The sequence below is a fragment of the Anopheles funestus genome, chromosome 3RL, assembly GCF_943734845.2.
Source record: "Anopheles funestus chromosome 3RL, idAnoFuneDA-416_04, whole genome shotgun sequence".
Lineage (NCBI taxonomy): Eukaryota > Metazoa > Arthropoda > Insecta > Diptera > Culicidae > Anopheles > Anopheles funestus.
The window spans coordinates 84,160,088-84,183,085 of record NC_064599.1 but is presented as its reverse complement, the minus strand read 5'-3'; the positions used below and the strand labels follow the sequence as shown (position 1 = coordinate 84,183,085).

At 39.3% G+C, this 22,998-nt stretch overlaps 1 protein-coding gene across 13 annotated transcripts in view; it reads left to right on the top strand.

Annotated features, from left to right (window-relative positions):
- The window catches only part of LOC125767427 (uncharacterized), a 429,126-nt gene that overhangs the window by 63,897 nt on the left and 342,231 nt on the right, over positions 1-22,998 (top strand). For all 13 annotated transcript variants that reach the window (XM_049433982.1, XM_049433988.1, XM_049433993.1 and 10 more), the window contains one exon: positions 10,927-10,972. In XM_049433982.1, the coding sequence (XP_049289939.1) occupies positions 10,927-10,972 (46 nt within the window). The remainder of the gene's footprint in view (positions 1-10,926; positions 10,973-22,998) is intronic.

Here is a 22,998-nt window from a genome sequence, read left to right as displayed (position 1 = left end):
ACATTTCTCCTCGATGTTGTATACAGACGTTCGAGAGAATATAAGGATTCACCTCGAAAAACGCTTGAAGCGTAGGTTGACTCGCTACAAAACGCAAACATTAAATGATCCGTACGCGGAGAGAACCGTACCTTGAAGAATACTTCACCACACTGTCGAAACGAAGCGGTTTCGTTTTTCTGCCGGCACAACGTTGTCATAAATTTGTCCAACATCATAAATCTTAAAAGTACACGCAATTTACGAGGAAAAGTAAACATAAATTTATCATCATCGCACATTTGCCGCGCTCATCGTAGTCACTGTCGCTGATGCCGCTTTAGGGAGCTTCGACTACTATGTTCTTTCTTTTTTTTGTGAACTGCGAAAATACTGTTACATTCACATCATCAGTTGAGAATCCTGATTAGCACACATATATACCCAAATGCATACACACGCATACAAATCCTTTCCTGACAGGATTTGCATCATGACAACGACAGCTTATTCGCTTAGGAATGGTTTTCCCTTTGTATCCTGCTCGTGACGGTGAGTGTTGAATGTATCTCGCCTGTCCGTCTGTCTAGCTGCCTCGGAGCACTAATGCAAGTGCTGGTGCATGTGCACATTGCACACGACTGCACTTTGCACACCATAACGCCACACGGACTGAAGCTCATTTTCTTTCGGGTTGATTTTCTCCGTCACAGATGTACTTCGCGGTAGCCAACCGTCGGGCCGTTTAACAGAATCGTTCAAGCTCGGGGGGTGCACCGAAAGAAACATAAATCTGTGCACCAATGCAATGTATTCCTCAAGCATGTTTTTTTATCATTGCAAGAATTCCGGACACTTGTGGTGAGTTGATCCACGTCTTATTTTTTGCATATCACAGAATCACCGCAAATGCTGCACATTCATATGATTATACTTGAAGCTTATGGAAAGGCTTGAAGAAAACTCAGCTCGTCTTGATGCTTACGAGCATTAGCAAATGTGGAAAGTTTTGACCCCCTTTTTTCGGGCGGGTAAGCTTGTTAGAATGTTGCCACAAAAGCTGACATTTCGGTAATGTCAGATCGTCAAGAGGAAATGTCTGGAGAGTGCAAAAACCCAGCACACACTTTCGAACAGCAAGGTTGAAGAGAAATGAATGTACTTACCGTAGTTAGGAAGGATTTGTCCTCGTTTTGTCTGCAATGCGCGAACGTATTACTAGGGGCAAAATGGAAAACATAAAGTCCTAGTAATAATTTGCAGCAACACTCGTGAAGTGGATGCTCGGTGCCCTTGATGGAGCAGCGCTTGTGAAAGTTGACGAGAGCTTAGTGTTTGGGGCTGTAGTACAGGTTCGGTGGCTTAAGATTTACGTATAAATTTTAATCATCATGCTACGGGACTGGTTTTGTATTACAATCCTTATTGTTTGAAGCGTAAATAGTGTTGCTATAGTTGGGAAATTTTCATTTTCATTCATGAAATGTAATGACATGTTTCACGACTATTTATTTTACAATACAAGGTGATTGTTACCGATAAAATTCGCGCGTTAGGTTAGCGTTAGGTTTTATGTCGCATACATTAGACAAAATCGATTAGAATTCCGCAGCTGTTGCTATGGGGAATGGAGTAGAAGTCAAAGAACTAATAGCATTCTAGTTTGTGCTAAAAATTTATAGTGTGGATGACTTTTTGATGGCAAGAAAAATCATTGAAAATTTCACGCCGTAGGTTAAAATTAGTAAGTTTTATCATATAAAAGACCATTTTAATATTGCCAAAATCTATGATTGATATCCATATATTTTCTACGATAAAGGTTTAAAGGTAACTATCATAAAAAATGTAATGAAGCCATCAACATTTAGTGTGTAATTCATAGTGTGCTATTAAACTTAGCAATATGCATAATTGTGTAGCTTGTCTAAAGATTACAATACTGCGTTTCAAAACAAAGTGCAGTAGTTTTAAAATGAATTTATTCAATTTAATGAATAAGAAAATTCCTCTCGAATTAAAGAAAAGAGGAGAAAGAGATAATTTTCTTCTTGCATGATTGACGGCAGCACTAGAAGTTTTTCAGAAGCTAGACAACGCCATTTCCTTTTAGAATTCGTAACGATAATGATGATGATGGTGATGCCTACCACCAGTGTAATGAAAATGACGGGTGGCATACAATAATCAAGCATATTCTTTTCACATACACCATTCCACCCTCAACCTCATAGTAAAGACACTCAGGGAAGAGACCCAGCTAAAGAATGTTCACCAGCGAAACCCCTAAACATGGCTTGGTTTTTCACTCATCGTAATCCATTAACGATTACTGCGTGCTTTGCGCGTGTTTGACTTTTGCGCGTGTTCTTTTAAACTCGGTGTGCTCTAGTGTAAGGTGGTAAAACATAAACACTGTCCAACTTTCGCGACCGCCAGGATCATTATCCATAGCGTTGGCAGCATCATTGCCATATGCCTGCATACATTAAAACCGGGAAGTAAGGGGACAGACGGTGAATTAATGAACAAGATAAGACGCTTGATGGAGCAGGTAAGAGGAAATACCGGTAGGCTTCTTTTGTTGTTCGGTTTTAGCTACTCAGTAACGGGAAACGATGCTAGAGGAGATGAAAATTGACTTTCTTTCCGCTGTAGTATACACGTTACCTCCAACTCTAGGAGGTCTCTTGTGCCAAGGGCATTCCGTGATTTAAGGTTTTGTAGTATTTGCAACGAAGCATGACCTTTAGGGTCATGTTGCGTTAAGAGAAATGGGAAGGACTTTTACAGCATCTAAAGTTTATTTGCCTATTACGCGGATGCAAACCACGTCCGCTGTTGATGGTGGAGATGGTAGTAGCGCCGGTCTCTACATGACAGGACCGATGATCAAATCCCATCCGGGCGAAACCCCCGTTCGCAGGACGGACTATCCAGCTACGTGTAAATAAAGTCAAAGGAAACCCATTAATGGCAGGCCAAGTCCTCTTGAGGTTGTAGTGCCACAAAGGAAGAAGAAAGTCTATTTGTCCCCTTCATCCGGTCAGACATTGTAATCAGTAGCGTTAGTTGCGTGTCAGAACGCCCCGAAAGGAATTGTTTTAATTTATTTCACTGCAGGCACAACGACTAGCTCAGCTGAGTGAGAAAATCGGTATGGAGAATTAAAAAACCCCTCACACCAGTATACATATTTTTTTCTTTACGATAAATGAGTACTGCTGTATAGCTTTCTTCCTGTGTTCTTATTAAACCGATGATAACAGAATCGGGACAGGAGGCGACCCTTCGCTTGAAAGGTGGAGGCCTGTGGGATTGTTCTTGTGGGATTAATTTATGAATAATTTGAGTAATGCCGTGGAAGTATGGTAAAAGCACCAAGAAAAAAACAAGCGATCCGAGCAATACCCGGAGAACCCTATAGCTACCCTTGAGTATATGTTGGGTATCGTGTTTTACGGTTATTTTATGTAAATTTTGTTCAAAAACCGAAAAATTGTCGGAGAGCGTCGGATCGTGCATCAATGTTTCAAGTGAAGATGTTGGTGGTAAAAAGAATGGTAATCAAGTGAAAGACTTGCCACACGAACTATTATGACTTTCATTAAATAATATTTGTTTTATGTTGAATTCTTTAATAAAATTGATTTATTCCAACAATTATTGTAAAGCCGTTTTACTACAAGCCTATTGAAGTGCATGCAGGTCTTCAAAAACTCCTCCTTTTCTGTATTTTAATTCAACATGCTTTAGGAAACATAGTTAATTATTATATAGTTGATTCAACGTAAGTTAAATTATTCAAATTTTTGTACAGTGCACTTCGTGGGAGTCAAAACCAGCAACATTAATGGACCACATTCATGATCTAAGATCTTTAATCCGACTTTGTAATCAGCATCCGGACGTAATAATATCCTATTTTCCACTTTCAACATAATCACCTTGAGCTCATTGAGCCGTTTGTATCAAGTTAAATCTCTTAAATTGACATCTAAATGTACATATTGTGGGCAAATCTCTTCCTTCATTACCACCATCGATCCGATTATCAGTGAGTGGAAATTTGATCGATTTGATTGTGTGAGTGATTGGTATACATCGCCCTTGAGGAATCGCGTGGCATCGATGGTACATCGATTACAATAATTTCAATCTGTAAAAATTTCATCGCGCGTATTGCTCGTCAATCAAAATGTACCGGGAGGGAAGTAACAAACAAAAGTATAGAACAACAGAAACAAAAAATACACACACACACACGCACTTCTTCTATTCCGTACCCAAAAATTGAAAAATGTTACCATATACCAGAACGAATCGTGAATAGCAAAAATGTGAACGGTAACATACATGATTAAATTAATTTGACAGCAAGAATCCCAAAGAACGTCCCAGGCCGTTCTTCATCCCAAAAAACCCAGAGAACGGAACAAGATTGCATAGCAGCAGTTTTCTAGTTGGCCAGGAATTTTTCTAGGTATACTCTTTCCATTTTTCCACTGTAGTGCACGCTATATGACAGTTTGATTGACAGTGGGTTGAAAAATTCGCTGCGCTACAACTTTGCATCGAAACGTAGACACATGGATTGTACACTGAACGGTGTGGTTTTTATAAGCCACTATGAACACCTATACACGACATACTTCAATGATTTCGAGATAATTTCAAATGGTGCCTTCATGTTCTAATTAGATAGTTGAACGGTAGCTCTCCGCAGGGAGTTTAACATCGTCCAATAGAATTTGGTATACTTATTCATATTCTCATCACGAAATGAGATGGAAATTGAACGTCTTGTTCTTTTTCCTTCCAGGCTAATTCATCTTCTTCGCGAGTTGTCCTTCATCAATTAATACTTTATTGGATTGCAATAAAGCGTAGCATTTTTTGGTTCATTATCAAAACACTTCTAAATAAAGTTAAACCTCCCTGTTTTTAAATGGGAAGACTGTAGGAACTGTTCCAGTCGAGTGATGAAAAACGCTGCATAAAGGCCATGTTTTTAATGTCAATCTCCAGCATCTTTCTGAATGAGGGAAATGAGGCAAAAGTACAAGGTAAACTTTACCGGAAAGCAAGGCGCGTGGTGCCAATTTTGCGAGGACTCGCATCAAAAACTCTGAATGCAGTCACTCGAGCGAACCGTATTTTCCAACCAAAATGCCCCTCACCCGACGAATAAGAGCGCACAACGTTGGTGAGGATGAGATTTGGGTGGACTTGTTCGTAGTACCAGTTCCTTGCAGCATTCAGCACAATCAGACCTCGGTTTGCGGTTTGAAATTGCAGGCATAAACGAGGGGTGTCTAGCTTATTTTAGGAAATCAGGCAAGTGTCCCCGATGTCGCTCCCCCCTCATATATCACAAAACCCCTTAAGGTTCAATAAGGATGCTTTTTGTTGCTCTCCTACAATGTGTTAGTTTAAAAGCATTTTTTCTCCCCTTTATTTCCATGCTGCGGACGCACATCCAAGTGGAATCACTTTCTGGTCCTGATTTTGCCAACCTCCACGCACCACTGCAGCGATTGTGATTTTTTACGCAAATATTAGTCTTTTAAATTATGAAACACAATCATAAATTAACGACAAATCGAGGGTGCTCGCTTGGGGTGAATTGAATGCAAAACGTGCGATATGACAGCAGTAAAGACTTTAAGCAAATCCTACGGAATATGCTGGAAGGGCAGCACAATTGTTGGCCATTGTGTCTGTTTAGAAAATTTGTTTCCTCCGTCAACTGTCTGTTGTGCTTTCCATTGTGTAGTATTTTATTGTTCCATTATGAGAAGCGGGATTTTTACGATTTCATTCCTCCTGTCGAGGAAGAGGTTTTTATCTGCTATTTCCGGTGCACTGTGCTGCTTGTAGAGGTATCGGGCAAATGGGTTTGGGCTGTAAGACTTTTGGTAAATATATTTATTGCTTTGAGTTTTAGGTGCCAGCAACTGTGATAAGCATTTAATATAGCATTATTCAAATTTTGTTTTAACGAATAAAGTTGATTTGTTTGAATGTAAACCAAAAATTATTCACTCAGTGACTGAAAGTACTTAAATAGGACGATAATGTTTTCTACGCTGAATTAACAATGTTCTATTTGTTATAGTACTATTTATTCGCGATTATTTTTAATCGATATACTTACAGCACTTGTAAACCATTTTAAAGTTTAGAAATAATTTGCTTCATGAATTAGTAATATTAGAACAAAACGGCACAATACTTTTGTATGCTTCACCCATCTGGGGAGATAGTGCAATATCGCATATAAAAAAGATACAAGTGTTCCAAAACAAATTCCTAAAGAGAATAATGAATCTACCTCCATGGTATAGCACAAGAATTATTCACAGAAATGCTCAAATCGATAGGATACTAGAAAACATTCAAATAACTAAAAGTAAATATATAACAAAATGCTCAAACAGTTGAAAGAGAATCCTACGTAACCTTATATGAAGATGCATATCTTACGACACGAGTCATAAGCATAGAATAAGTTAGTAGTTAAGAATAGGTTAGTTACTTTTTTTTTTCTTCTTTTAGTTCTGTCCTTGTTTTTTTCCATTATTGTTAATCTTAAGTAACTCTAAATTTAATCTTAAGCAATCTTATTCAAGGGGTTTTTTTTAAAAGAATTTTTCCCCAATTCAATTTGTCCACCCAATTCTTAAAATACATTCAAAACGCCCCAGGGCTAGAACTATCATTAATTGTCGAGTTAAGGAATCATCCGGTACCGATTAGAAGGTCAATACTGTTAGTAATGTTACAAATATGTATATTATATCAAATAAATAGAAATGAAATGATGAAATGAAAGAACAAAACGGCACAAATCTATCCAACAAAAATTTTGGTTTGACCGACTGTCCAATACACCAATAAAACCCAGTTAAGCAAACATGCCAAACAGGCTTGAGTATCGAAAGCCAAAACACACAGCAACTATTCAAACGTTGTTCGGCAATGGTTGTGCTTCACTTTGCCATTACCGTAGATTGGTGAGCGACCGGTATGTTAGTTGAAAAAGTACCATTTTCCCAATCACGGTGCAGCTGGAACATCCGTGAAAATGAATGCGAACATGCATCGATGCATGTTGAAGTACATGCAAGTATCGAATGCGTGGACTGAAAAAAAATCAAGATACAAACGACAAAACATCATTGATCGGATTCTCGCACCGTTGTTGCAGTACGGCCGGAACCATTTATTGGGTGTCGATTTATTTACATGTAGACACAATTGCAACGGGCAAGTGAAGCTTCTGTCGAGTGAAAAGGAACAGTTGATCGTTAACTCGTGCCGTCCGTAGGTGATGATTTTTTCACTCTGTAGAATGGTTTGATAAAGCGAACGAATGAACAAGGCACACACATAAAACAAACAATGAAATAATGACGCGACGGTAGTAAATCTTTGCGTGGCGAGAATGAAAGAATGCAAAACAATGCACAATTGTTGGCTTGATAGTGATGATACTATGTTAAAAGTTGGAGAGAATACTGTTAGAACGAGTAGATTGTAATGATAGTAAGCTTTAATTTGAAATAATTCGCTTCGAACAGCTTGAAAATTTAAGTATTGATTGTATATTTGTTAGATCTTGTACTTTATAAAAAAAATCAAACATTCTATATGTACTTTCAAGTTTATTTAAAAAATCGTAAAAACCTCAGGCCTAGAACAGTTTCAGTTATTTTCGAGGCAAGTTCAAGCCTCCATTACCCAGTTTAATTATTCTGATGCAAATCAAAGCACATTGAGCCAAACCAAATTAAATCGTGTAATAATTTATCATCAATACACAGGCGAGAGGGAGTTCTGCTCGTGTTTTCGAAGGGTACGCGGCGCTGCAATTCCTGCAAAACAAAACAATCGCAACGATGATGATGATGGTGATGATGATAATAGGGATTTTACCATCTTCTACCATCGCTCATTTTCGGAAAAATGAATTGTTTCACCTCTGATGGTGCTCTAGTGCCCCGGCTGCCTGTTTCCGATGGGGCCACAAATGAGCCTGAACAATGGTGGCTGGCGCATAAATGATTATGTGTAGTATTATTACACTACAGCTTCTTCCATTCTCATCGACATTGGCACCTTCCACACGTAGACCCAACGTATGCAAAGTGGTTGTAAAAACAAAGCCAACCAAAAAAAAAAAAATAAAAAAAGAGCATCGCTACGAGGAAAACATGGGGAACACACCATACGTCAACTTTTATTACAGCATTTCGACCGTAAATGACACATTTTATTGATATAAATTGCAATTGCTGGATGCTTCTTTCCTCCCAAGGGGGAGAGATGAATCATATGAGAGTCGTCGGCTTTTGCGGCATCAGTTTCCACGGTGCAACAAATCCACGAAAACGATCCTCCCGATTATATGCGTCCTATTGAAGGCATCGTGCTGGACGGAATTGAAACATGATTCATGGGCCACCCTGTTGGGATTTTTCGGTTTGTTTTGTTACTATCCGTGAAATATCCGTGAAAGAGATATCACATCGAAAAGGACAATGGTTTCCATCCAAAAGCGGAGGGTGCATCGCGGTGTCTAAAACAATTAGCAGTTGAAAATGGACGCGTCGTTGAAATATTCAAATGTCACGTTCAGTAGCAGCAAAATGACCACCGGGTGTCACTTTCCATCGCTTAGTCTCGGGCGGATCAATCAATCCCACTCGCAACCGGGGCCAAATCGCCATTAAATATTCAATCGGTAGATGTGCGAGGTGTAATTTTAATGACAACAGTTTGTACTTACACAAACACCTTGCTTACCCGAGCGTAGTGACGCAGGAAAACCCACCTTTGAGGTGAACACGGTTTAATGTCGAATAAACATTGCCCCGGTCAGCTGAAGCGATATTGAAATCAACTTCCACTCACAAGCGCTTTCTTCACACGTTTGCCTCTGTTCAATTGGTAATGGAAACGTCAATTAATGTCATGTTGCGGTGGGTCTTAATCGAGTCGGTGGGTGAACAGATTTTTTTTTTACACTGTTGGTTCTTTGTCTGTCCCCACTCAATTTCAGCTGTCAAAATGCGATTTGGCGAATGTGCAAAGAAAAGCTGGGAGGAAAGGAAAGAGTGAAAACAACAATTCCGACAAATGCTATCAAAATCCGTTTTTCTTTGTAAGATAGCATTGGTAACTCGGTCCTTGTCAAGAATTTGCAAAGAATTTAAAAGCAAAAAAAAAAAGAAAAAAAACTTGTGTAAAGAAACGCAAATTCATTCAACTGTTCGTTGTCGTCAAAATGTCATCATGTCTACACTTTTGCCATGCATTGACTAGTCTTTCTGGTGGGCCGGCTAGTCATTCGGTAATGTAACATCTTGTTCCGATCGTTGAACCAAACGGAACAAACCCGCACCACTTTGAAGGGATCGATGATCGGAAGGAAAACTTTGACATACGCCACATAAACCATGCATTGACAAGCTCAGCACAGGAAGGGACCTTCTTCATCTTGCAACCTAACCCAAAGCGCAATCATGGCTCGACGGATGGCTTTTACATGTTTGCAGTGTGAAGGCGGCATCGTTTTGCACATTAGCACTCTCAGCACGTGAAACCGTCGCTTTTGTGGCTTTTGAAGAACGGAAGAACCGACCGAGTTCCTGCCTTCATGCGTTCTTCAGCAGGACGATGTGATTTTTTTATATCACTTTCTTCACCTAACCGTTGACCAGGAAGGTTACGGCCAAAGGAGTATGTATGCTTTTGCGGTTGAACATTTTTCTTCCAAACCGTGTTGCATTGTGTGAAAGTTTTGATAGAAAAAGTTTTCCTACCTTTTCCATGCCTCCCTTTTATCACAAAGATGGTCTTGCGCCGAACGTTCCAACATATCCGATAATGGTAGATATATGGCCGCATGGCTTTATTGTGGTTGGCATGAGTATGAGTCTGTAGGTTTAAATTTTTTTAGTATCTTACCTGAGTAATACTTTCGTCGCTAAATGGAATTTTTAAGACACGCCGGAAAGTTTAAATTTGGTTTACATAGCGATACTTTTTTTTGCACAATTGAAACAATTTTATTAAGTTGTTTGTATTGTAGGTTATCTCCTTTTTTAAACGAAAATTCACATCGTGAATAATTAATGATCTAAGCCGCACCTGCAGCAAATTATTGGAAGATTCAAATTCATAAATTTGCCATTGGTAAGCGTTTCTTGCTAAAACAATAATACCCACCAACTCAACCGATCGCTCCAACATTTCGTAGCCTCGTTTAGTAAACTATTTCAAACTCATTTCCGTCGACCACCTGTGCACCAGCTGCTGCCGGGAATGCTCTCTTTCCATAAGTTTGAGTTAAGATGCCGCTTTAGCAGAAACTCGCCAGCTTACCCACATGCCAAACACATCGTAACCATACCATTCATGTGACCCAAAAACAAAGCAGCGGGAAGCCAAAGATTGATCGAACTTTGCGCACAAACCCGGAAGCATTTCACCCAAAGAAACTATCCAAAATCAAAGGATCTCCACCTCTCTCCTTTCGGAAAACGTTTTGGGATGGAAACTTTCCCATCCAATACCATCAAGGAGGTCAGTACACAAATTAGCAACCTGGCGGTTTGATCTCGCCTTCCAATTCCGTCAGCTTTGGGATCTAAATTGCTCGGGTTTATGGGAAAATATCCCCGCTGGCAAACTTTTTCACAATCGATTGAAGCGCAGATTTTCGGGGCCGCTTTGTTTGTACGGTAGCAATCAACTCGTTGAAAAATGTTTCCCACGAGCTTCAAACATTGGTCGATAGTTTTTCGACTCCAGGTGAAGAAAAGTAAACGTGTACTACCATCCTTACCTTTCCACTTCCGCTATGCTGCTTCTAGAAACTATGCTCCAACTATCGATCGTACACAGAACTAAACCTTTTTTTCCTTTGCATTCTCTTTCTAGTGGAAAATTCGATGGGGAGTCGTAACGAAGCTATCACCAGCTGCAGGTAAGTTTTACTGCCAGGTTTCCTGTTTCAGCGAAGATTGCAAAAGCGTGTGTAGGTCAATAAACTTGTCTACGAAGAAAATACAATACTTGCCTAACTTACGGCCAAATATCGGTCAGTTTATAATCAATCTATCTGCAGTTGTGCATTCTGTTCTCTATGCTGCTTTACGATCTATGTGTGCTCTATGTATGCCAAACATTAAATGGAAAGTGGGTCAAACTTCTGATGAACAGTACAGAGGCATCTGGGATTAACTAACAGTTATATTTTGAAAGCGTATCATGTGGAAACGAATGGTTTATTTTCTTTGTCTATATTCTCATTCGATAAATTCAATTTTCATTCAAACAATTGCAATAACCTTGATGTGCTATCTCTCTTTATAAAAACATATTTGCTCTCTCAATCCATTTTTAATATCCACATTCCATTATTTAATTTTTTAACTTAGAAATACTTTAAAATACGTGTTCTATACCTATATATACGTTCCTTCGCAAGGTGCTTCAAAATATTTACAATCACATCTATCAAAAAACTTTAGGTTAGACTACTTCACTCAAATAACAGTTCTAATTTCCGGCCTTACCCTTTATCAAAGTGTGTGTTCTCCGGAAGTAAAAACCGTCTTATTAGCACATAAACTATTGACCGTTGCGTGCTTCAAACCTCTTGTCTAACGTCACCATGAATGATGATGATTCTACGTGAACTGGTACGGCTCCGACATCGAATTGTGTACAATCCGTTTGCATTATTGATGCCTCTGGTTTGCTTGTTCTCTTTCGTTTCACCGGGGAGTGGACTCCCGAGCGCATTCACCATAGGGTTAATTTTCGCAAATTTCAACAATTTCCTAGCGCCCGTTGCAAATAATATTACAGACAGCCTATATCAGCAATGGTACGAGTATGGTAGACTTGTAACAATTGTGCTGTGTTGAAGATGTCTCGCGGTTTTGGAGGGTGAAACAGCAAGCACTGATTCATTGGATTTTCCATTATTCAGCTGTTAGGGTGTATCGATGCAGGATCCCCATGTTACAATACTAGCAAAGTGCTGCAAAACGAGCGCAATATTTGATCTGGAAATGATGTTGAATTATTATTGATTTATAGCAACAATATGCATCCAAATATCTTCAACGTCGGCAACTCCGGTTAGTTGCCTGTGCGGTTTTCCACGGCGTCAACCTGCTCCAGTCACGTTGAAATCGTCCCGGGTAGACACGGGGACGGACCCACAGCTAAGAAAGCAGGACGACCGTGAATAAATAATGCAATGGTCAGATGTGCAAGCTAGGAAAACCATTCCAACGGGGACGGATTATGCCTGGATCGGTGACGGTGTAGTTCGTTAAATATTTAGCACCTACTGACCGGAGAGCTATTGCCGTTAAGCAGAGACTGTATGGAAACCGCTAATGGAAGATTGCCGAAAATCGGCAATTGACCTGAACCCAACGGCTCACAACCAGCTGATGGAGTCTCCAATGGAACATTAAGGTATCGTTGTGGTGTTGGTAATTGTGCACAATTTATTGTAGATAAGCTGCCATTGCCAGTAATTTGAAGTAAAAAAAATCAATAATTGCAAAAAAGACAAGTTTTAGATAAATCGTGATAACCGAGAACATAATAAAAGGATACAACATCGATCCATCCGCAGCAATGTGGATCGACGTAGTTTTGGTAACATTTTATTAGTAGTTTTATTAACATCAACGTGTTAGAATTATTAATTCAAATCAAATTAACAAACCAAAAACATAATTTATTAAGTTATTTGCGGTGTAGTCACTATTAAGTTTTGTATTATTTTCACCACTTAACAGAACAGAATCAAACTGTGCATCAAACTAGAATGTGTATCACAAACCCTTTTTTCTGCACTGCTGCCCTGAAAATGCTCATTACATCAACTTTCAAAACAAATGATTTGAGGCTCAATGTTGGGGCACTGCATTATTATCCTAAATCCCTTAGCCCCCTCCTTTAGTCTTTATGTTTTTGCTGTTTGCATTAATGCGATGAGTGTTGTTCTAGACATATAAATGCAAATAGTCACGTATTTTCACTTCGTACAGTCTGTAAAGAGAAACAAAAAAATAAAGGTACGCTCTCCCGGTAGTCATATGTCGACAGTTTTCGATGCAATCGAGAAACAGAACCATAAAAGCAAGCTTCCAACAAGTCGTAGCAGGTCGTAAGTAGAAAAAATACGGAAGAAGTATTTTAGTCACTAACGATTATTTTCTAACGTGGCAAGATGAGCTTTGTGAAGAAATTTTTACTTCACTCTCGATAGGAACGCTGACTTCTACGCTCGTCTCGTACACTTATGGGACCCTTGGGAAAGATCATACTTTGCACGTAGCATAGTTATGCAAAGCTTCTCGTCGGTTGTATATGTACGACCAGGCGTACATTAATTTCTTTACCTCGGAAGAAATTTGTGAATAATACTGTGCAACGATGGCGTAGCAGTGTGAAAAGTGTTTCCATTGTACGATGCAGAAAAGTTTTACGAATACGCTTTGCTGGGGCGAAAACTACTTCGTTTTCGAGAGTCTGAAGCTTCATTTCATCTTGATTTTAGAGACCGTAAGAAACGGACAGTATACTTCCGTGTTAAGCCGAGCAGTTTTATGTGGCAGCATAGTGGTATAAACCTTTTCAGTTGGACGATTCGTACTTGTTTCGCTTTCAGTTGAAAGAACCAGCTTGATACGGGTAAACTCCTGAAAAAAGACGATCTGCTTGAACCTCGACCTGGAAATGAATGAAATTAGCTTTCTTTTGCCCCGGTCTGTCGCTTCATTTGCTTTCCAACGGCCAAAGTTCTGGTTCTCCCGTTTCTCGGTACTAAGCACTATTTTCTGAGGATAAGATACCGACCTTACCACAAGGAATCATTCTGTAGAGCGAATGGAGAAACTGTACGCACTCGTTTTACCGAAGTTCTAGTGAAAAGGATACTGCGCTCTAGCTACGATTACATATAGGATGGCTTGCAAAGGGGGAATTGAGAGGGAAGCGAAAGATGGGAAGGAAAAAGAAATCAGGTTAATGAACAAGTCGAGAAAATTCGTTTTTTACCTTTTGCTTTCCTTTCCGCTGGATTCTTTCCTGGTCAGCATGGCTCGTGTGAACAGGGCAGGTATTAGATTGCATTAGCTAAATTGTGGTCCGACTTTATGGATGCCACGGTACGCTGATATAAACACCTCTTTGAGTTGTTTGTCGACCAATTTAAAGGACTTTGCTGTGGCCAAGATTGGAGTAGGAAAGTGAATTAAAGGTGTTTGTTTGTAGAGGTTGTTTTGAAGAAACAAAAAAATTTACATTAAAAAAACCCGAATATGTTTATCAAATATGAAAGCATCATCTTTTAAAATTTTAGAAATCTTAATAATTGGTTGGTTACAGTAAATGTAAGCGAATCAACCTTTGCTCTTAAAAGCGCTGAGAATTGAATGGGTCAGTATATTTTTTATTTACTGCAATTTCTGTTTAAAACGTTCAACACATAACACAGTGTTCGAGTCATTAAATTTTCTTTCATGAAGTTAAAAAAGAATTTATGCATTGCCTCACAAAAAAGCAACCCCATTTGTCCATGCCGGCACAGTGTATTATTAATTGAGTCGGGCACAGATACTAATCTATCGATTTTCACATAAATTTTCCTGCAATACCTCTCGTGCATTTCCTGTTCCAGACGGTAGGCGCATGAACAAAATAAAACTATAAAGCTAAAAAGAAGTTACAAAAAATATGCAGGAAGAGTTCCGGCAATGTAAAAACAGGCCGAAAAGGCGGAAAGCTAATTTATTACAATCATGGCCTTCGTTGACGGAACCGGTGCGGCAAATTATGATTTTCGACCCGTTGGGCTAGGTTTGAGGAACTCTTGGTTTGACAAACATTGACGTTTTAAAGCTGGTTGGGTTTAACAGAGCAAAAAGTCCCTGCAGCCAACACTAACAAACACAATTGAGGGAACAGTGTGGCTACGGAAACAGTTGGAGTGACAGAAAGAATATTTTCTAGCCATGGTGGGAAAAGTTGTTTTCCCGCAGGAAATAATAAAACTTATCACAAATATTTATAGTTTGTCGCATAGGAAGAGCAGTGGACTTAATAACAGTTTTACCTCAGCTGCAGCTTGTCATACCAATGAAGAATAAAATGGAGCATTAAAACAAGTTTAGCCAGTGGCCTGAAGCGTGTCTTTTAGCAGAGCTTATTTCATTTCACAGTTTGTGTGCCTTCCTTCCTTCCTAGACAACTGCCTAGCCGTTGGCTTTGGCGAAACAGAAACATGCAAAACAAATTTTCTCTCTGCAGCAAACTAAGATCGTCCTATGCGTGCTGCAACAAGGGAAAATGATAACAGTATTCCATAAGCCGATAATAATTGCCCATTTAAGCACGTTGACAAACGCTGCGACGGGCGTGGGTTGATGGTGGAAAGGAGTTGGCAAGGATTGAAAGTTTGTCGTGAAATTGAAATCGATATAAATAAATTTGTTTGGGACTATAATTTCAGTGGTATGGAATGGTGGCATATAATGTTTTGTTTAGAAATCACATTGATTTCTCTATTGATCACTATTGGTTTGAAAAATATTTTATCGATTTATTAAAAGAACTAAACAAATGTTTATTATAGGTTTAATGTTTGAACGATTGCACTCAATACAATGCAGCACAACACAGACTGGTTTCATAAAGTTGCAATAAATAATGTAGTTTTAAGAACAGGAGTAGTTTTGAAAGCTGCCAAACTATTTCGCTGCTCACTATCATAAATTTAATGTTTTTGCTACTATTATATCTTTCCCAGCGTTTCAAATACTGCTTCATAATAAAATGTTCCATTTCTGCAATGAACGATAGGGTTAAATCACTAGCATAATTCCTGGGAAATTTTCAATCACTACAGGTGTTATCTCTTTTTTGCCGTGCCGTTAATCGTTTCGGTAGGTCATGGCAAACTATAGTAACCAACGGCCCGAACGCAGGATAATAGAACACCTACAACCCTGATCCTGAAGACCTACACTCCTGATCCTCGCCAGAAGACGGGTTCAGTGGAAAAACGCCAGTAAGCTACAACTTATTAACAGTACCTTTCAATATTCAGTGCGGCTGCCGATTGCCAGTGGAAAATAAATCCCGCGCACAACGTGATGGAGGAAAAAATTTGAACGTAAATTTTTAATCCACCGAGAAAGCCAATATTCTAACTGGAGATGCAATTTGCAAATGGTTGAATATCGAGGGAACGAAGCTGATAGTGAAACTGTAATCCTAAAAAGTAGTTGTTTGTTATTCTACTTATCTTGTACAGCACAAACGTTTCATTTCATCAAATTAGTTTATAATATCGCTGCACCTGTAGAAATATGTTTCCATGTAAAAGGACAATGGATATAGCATTCTGTTCCCATGTTCACTTAATGTCCTTAAACCTATACTAGTTTTGATTGTGGTTTGCGCATTGGAAACGGAAAACTGAATAAGAAAATCTTAATAGCATTTCCCACTCTGGAAAGCAGCTTTCCCTATTCTACCTGCATCACTATGCAGCTGTATAATTTCATTAAATTTTCAATCCACCGAGCCGGGAAAAAGAAACCGAGACGGCTACAATCAAACTCCTCATCCCAACTGCAACGCTACTCGCCACACCTTCCCTCCAATCACACCTTTTCCTTCCAGGTTAGTGCTCGGACAATCTACCACCAAGTGGAAAATTGCACCAAACCAAGGTAAGGTTTTATTTTTTACACCCGTTCCGGTAGGGTTACATGAAACAAAAACACGAAATGGGGCCAATTTTCGTCCTCCGTTATCTTGCATTGTTCCTCTGTATGGTAGAACATCGGTGGGAAATGTAGCAGCTGAGCTACTCCATACCAGCTTACTAAAGCGGATGGTGATTGAGCAAGCCCACCTAGAAGGTGTTGGTGTGATTGGTGGTGGGATGAATAGTTCACCGGAGCTCTGCGAAATGACCAGTTGGGAAACCTTTAAAGCAAACTCTCACTTCATGCGGCAAAACAGACGATGGTTTGTCTTGTTTCAGCTTCTATGAAACGATTTGAGGTGAAACAAAAGGTTTTGAAGAAGCTACTAAATCTGACAGTGTAAGATGACATAGGAAAGTTATCAGGCTTTCATTTAAAAAGATTAGAAAATGAAGTGAAGAAATTCCGTAAACTTCCGGTATAATTTGCTGAATGTTCGTTTTAACATATGTAGCTTTAATAGTATGAAACAAACAGTAGACGCTGATCAATATGACGAATCGAAGTTGCTCAGATAAAAACAAATTATGTATAGTCTTTAGAGCGTGATTTTTTAACCACCTAAAAAAAAATATTCGTTATCATTCCAATCGGTGCCAAACAAAATGTTTTCTGTAATTGTTCTTTTATAGAAGCACTATTTAAGCACTTATTGTAAACGATGAGCATAATTTTCTTTCTAAATGCCGCAATACATTTTCTTTAACATCACTTAATCTAATGTACATGTTTCTTACGTTCTATGCATCTATGCTAGTAGATGCTTCGTAACAAAATGACTTTAACACGTTGCAACATAAATTGTGTAATTGATTCAAACAACATGCTACTAACCGTAAGTAAAAAAAACTCCCACTTTGAAGAGATCTGCGCTAAGCTTTCCAAGCTAAATGAACCTGCATCTTTTGCTCCCGCTCGATTGAAAAGTAAAATGAAAAATGATTCTACCATTAGTTTGCCTGCTTCTATCATCCGATACGATCAAATACGTTTGCTTTCCTAACCGATTTCAACTACACTCAATGCAACCACCGTTTTGTAGGAAAATAGATGTTTCACTCCAACAATGACAGCTTTTCATTGTCTTGTCGCCTGCGATGGTGCGCAAAGAGTGTGAAGAAAGCACTCTTGAAGATGATGCTCGGAAGAAAGGGCCCGGGCTGCTCCGTAAAAAGTCAATTATTTCAATCGAATGCACCACTTGAATCGGTTAGCGTAACGAATTCGTTCCGTTACGGAGGTTTGGTTTTGTGGTTCAGTTTTCAGTACGATAGATGGCCCACCATCGGGAAAGCATCTTTTTCGCGTGTCCATTCTGACAGATGATGGATAAGGAAAATCAAAAATAAATAAATTAGATTGAGGAAATTTAGAACCCCGGTTGGAGCTTAGCTTTGATAGGGAACTCGATAGGGTGTCTGCGGAAAGTGATCACATTTTTCCGATGTCGGGTGTACCAGATATATTTTAGAATTTCATATTTACCTATATCGAGTTGCCTTATGCCATAAAACAATCAATTTTAGAATTGTTCGCTCCAAAAATCATATAATAATGAGTATTAAACCATCTTTCACCAATTGAACTTACTTTTAAAATAGGATTTTATCAAAACGAACGATTATTAAATCCATCTCGCCTTTGCCTTCAAACAACTGGTTGGCGGGAAAATTGAATTTTCAATTCCATCTCTTAATGTAAATTCTTATCAGAGCAAGATGCTCCATCAACACCATTATTGTTTGAAGCTGTCTCTCGTTCCTTCTAGCCCACAACCGGCACAAGAAGCAGAAGGATTTACAGATTTCATTAGTGTCAAATTTGCGGATGAAATGACAATCGCTTTGCCGTAATGCTTCTTGTTCCTGTGTCAAAATAAGATATTTTCCGGTCAACTAGGTTACTAACGATCTGAGATCGCGACCGGAAACGGCAGATAAATAAAAGCCTTCTGCGTGTGGAAAGGAACTTGGTTGACGGGTGGAAACGAAAAAAGTCGGGAAAGTACGATTCTGTCATCGTCGTTTACATGCCTTATTCGAGGTTATCGTTACCGCTCTCCCTTTGGGGATGAACCATCGTTCTTTGAGCCAGAGTTAGCGCATAAATTAGATTTATGTTACACTGTCATGTCAACTGTGCGGTTGTCTATTGCCACGAAGGTTTTCTTCCAAACGTTTTTCAACTGATGGCGCAAGCGAAAGCTTTGCGTTTTTTATTCTAATTTTGTTTGCCACTCTGCTCGTGTTAAACACGAAAACAGATCCTGAGTGTCGTGTGTATCCTTCCGACCACACAAAAAGCGATCGTCTCTCAATTTGTTGGAGGTGATTATTATTTTCCTGCCCTTTCGTACACACTTGTACCATGTGGTGCGTACTGTCATGGTGCAGTGTGAATAATGTTCCCTTTCCACAGCTAAATTTGCCTTAGCAGCATGTGAGCAGCGAAAATTTGAAGCGCTGCTTATGTGCTCATAAATTGTACCCCCAACAAAGTGTGCTATGTGTGAGATTTGTCCTTGCTTTTCGTACATGGGCTTCGTTTTCGCTGATTAACGCACATTAGACTGCTTTTCTCATTCCCCTTTCGAGGCGCGTGATGTCTGTCGCTAGCAGACGACAGAAACTCCTATTTAGGCTATAACAAGCTTACTCCAAGTCACGTCACCAAACGGAATGCCATGCGGTATACCAGCACGTTGTTGTTGCAAGAGCCCATACGAACGCTCAGGTGTGATGTTGCGAAAGGACGTAAAAAAGGACTGATGGTTGCACCGACCAGAAACGGTTACCACACTGATACTGATCGTTTCCCGGTAATTTTGGTGTGTACCCCATTTAGAGTGACATTTGTCGAACAAGCCTCCCAGAGACACTCTGGAACCATCAGACGAAGGCGGGAAGGATTGATGAATTTTGAAAACGGACGAAAAACATCTACCCATCGTTTCCGTCTTTTGCTTCATCCACCACAGCGTTCCTCGGTTCTCTAATTTCGGAAAGGATAATTTGCAACATGCCGGCGCAATGCTAGAAACGGACGATCCCTTGCTGTAGACCAACCCAGACACAGACAACTGGGCACAACCCCCAATTTGACAGTCGAAAAATGAGCACAGAAACCAAACCAAAATGGGGAGAGTCATTCCACTATCTGCCAGTTTCAGCTAGAAGACCATTTTTCTTCTCCAACGCGAAGGAGGACACCTGGGGACCCTGGTTAAAACAAGATTTTGGTGCGTTTTGTCAGGAAGAGGAAATTGAAGTTGAAAATAATTTACTAGCAGGGTTTACCATTTTGGGATGGACGATATGTCTTAAAGGATCTTAAAGCTCAACCTCAATTAGGTCTGGTGATCATCATTTACGGTTGCTGTACAGTTGTTCTAGACATTGAAAATATGATATTAGAAAGCGTACACCGTAAGGAAATTCCGTAAGAATTTCAACCAACTGGATGTTTGAGGTTGAGAAATTATTTAGGAATGACTTTTCCAAGATAAATTACATTCGCCTAGCTATTTTTAGCTAGAGGAGCTTGATTTAACCCGCTTATAAAGATGTTTTATGTAACTGTTTCGAAGTACAACAATAACCATTGAAAAAAATCACACTTCGCACATCTTATAACAATATGCACCTCGTTGCTCCAATCTTTTACAGGTTATACATTTCCAAACAAATCACAAACTTGAGCACCTACCAATGCGGATTCCAAAGTACTCGGCAAATACCGAGCAGACGACGATGGATCGTACTACGTCAGCATTTTTTTGGAAATTCGGAACACACACGAATTTTCTAGCATTGGTTGATTTTTACACGTTACGTTAAGTGGTACGAATCTTCTGGGGGTATTGCTTTTGTCTTTCCTGTTTGTTTGAAACATTTGTTAAAGGGTTACAGTGATGACAGTGTTTCTGTTGTGCATACATTTTCCCGACAAAAGGATAAGGAGCGTTAAGGTGTTCAATCATTTCGCAGAGGTTGTTCTTGAGTTGTTGTTTCCATGACGTAGCATTACTGTAAAGATGTGATCCATTATGAATTATTGCGAAAAATTAGCAAGGAATTACTATTTAGTCGTCATAAAATGTCTATAGTTAGTGGAAACTGTTACTATGAAGCTCTGTGAAGGTTGCCAACCTATAAGGAAGTTGTTTCTAATGTTAACAAGAAATAGTCAACTTCATAGTAAAACTATGCATACTAAGATAATCAAACATTTACTTCACTACAAAATTTCAACGAGAAACTAGAAAACTTTAACATCTTTAATCTTAGATTATCCCCATTTACTATAAAATCATAACTTCTACGCGTGATATATAATTCTTTTGTGTGTCACATCTACAAGCCCGAAATCTGCATGACACAAAAGTGCTACATAGCAAAACGAGCATAAAACGAGATGGTTTTGTCAGCACGAAAGACCGTTCCTTCCTTCCTCCCGTGGGAAAGCCAGACAAGACAAACAGAATCATCCCGCTGGTGAATTCCCAAATTCACGCGTAGTCGTAAAGAGCGCTGGTGTCCTTTTAAATGATCGCCCCTTTAGCATTGGTGGGCTTGTGCGTTTTTTGGTTCGCATTGCTAGTGTACTTTTTGTGGCAATGTGATACGTTCACGGTATACGCGACATCATTTTTTTTGTTTTGTTTTCCAATCTTCATACCGTTTGCCCGTTTACTCCAGACGAATGTTCCCTTTTGTAGTATTTCTAAATTCGCAGCATCCTGCTGGGAAGCGTTCTAGCATTGAAACTTTCACTCACTTTTAGTCGGTCTTTTAACCATGCTGAACGCATCATCGTACCCCGTCCTGAGGTAGTAGTCGTGTAACCCGCATTTCTAATCTGCAATCGTCAACTTAACTAAACAACCCGGTTATCCTCTTTGTCCGCACTGTGTTCGTTCTACACGCTAGCGTTCGTAACATACCAGTCAGCAGTAGAGTGATGCCACTTATTTGAACAGAAACGCTCTGCTGTTCGGAAATTTTCATTGCCATGCCGGTGCGTAACAAACAGCGTTCGCCGGAAACAAGGACACAAAGCAAAGCATATATGAGTCATAAATCAACCAAAATGGGAAGCTAGACAAGGGGAACATGTTTACGGAAGGTTAAACAGCGACGAACCTGGCTTATCTTTTTACATTTCACTCCGGTTGGAATTTGCTTTTCGGAATGGGATTGCGGAGGTGTTTAACGAAGAGAACTCTCGGTTACAAATACTCAAGGGTAAATGTTATGTAGAGCCGTGTGTATTTTCGTTCGGGACGGTGACTGTAACAACATAATCATAAATGATTGTTACTGACGTTGCAAAAATGCTGGTTCGTTTTCACTTTATACTAACATGGGAAAAATGTAATAGGCAAGAATGCAGTTTTATGCACTTTTATGCAGTTGTATTGTCATTTCAACAGAATTGAAGAAGAGTTTGCAATAATATGAAGAGCCCCGTATAATATTCAATTATTATGCAATCATATGAAAAGCTAAATCCAAGCTCCTTCACTGTTAAGAGATAAAAGTATCCCGTAACTGTTAAGTAGATAAAACTACCGATGTTAAAATTTAGCGGCCTAATCTAATCAAAAATAGAGTTGTTATTTATGTAAATAACCAATCTTGATGTAAATCGTAAAGCTGACGATAGTGTTTTAAGTTTTGAAGGAAAAAAGAAATTTGGTTAGATTTATGTTTGCAACTCTTTACACTTCTTTCAAATAAACACAAAGAAATAATATGCAAATCATTTCCGCAAACGGTCTAACTTTGTCCATTTCTGAAGCAATCAAGAACGCCCATTAACTAACCCTTCCAAGACTACAACATTTAACTGTCTCCCTCTTTCCTAAAATTTGATAGAAATTTCTTCATACAAACATTCAGCATCAAATCTTCTTACCCGTTTGTTTGTCTCATAGAAAAAAGAACTGCCAGTTTTGCATCTTGTTTGCGTGATGATCAATTTACCATTCAAATCGATTCCACCCGTTGATGGTCCGTTGGTTCAAACCTCTCAGGAACTTAACACCCGCACAAAGCCAGTCCGCTCGTAATTGCTTCGACAAAGGAATTAATTGCTTTGCTCGAAACTTGTGGATGAATTATTTCATTACAACTTTTTCACCCTCTTTCCGCTCGTTGCTCCTGAAACAACGCAATGTGTTTGGCACCCGTTGCGGATAGGATCGGTG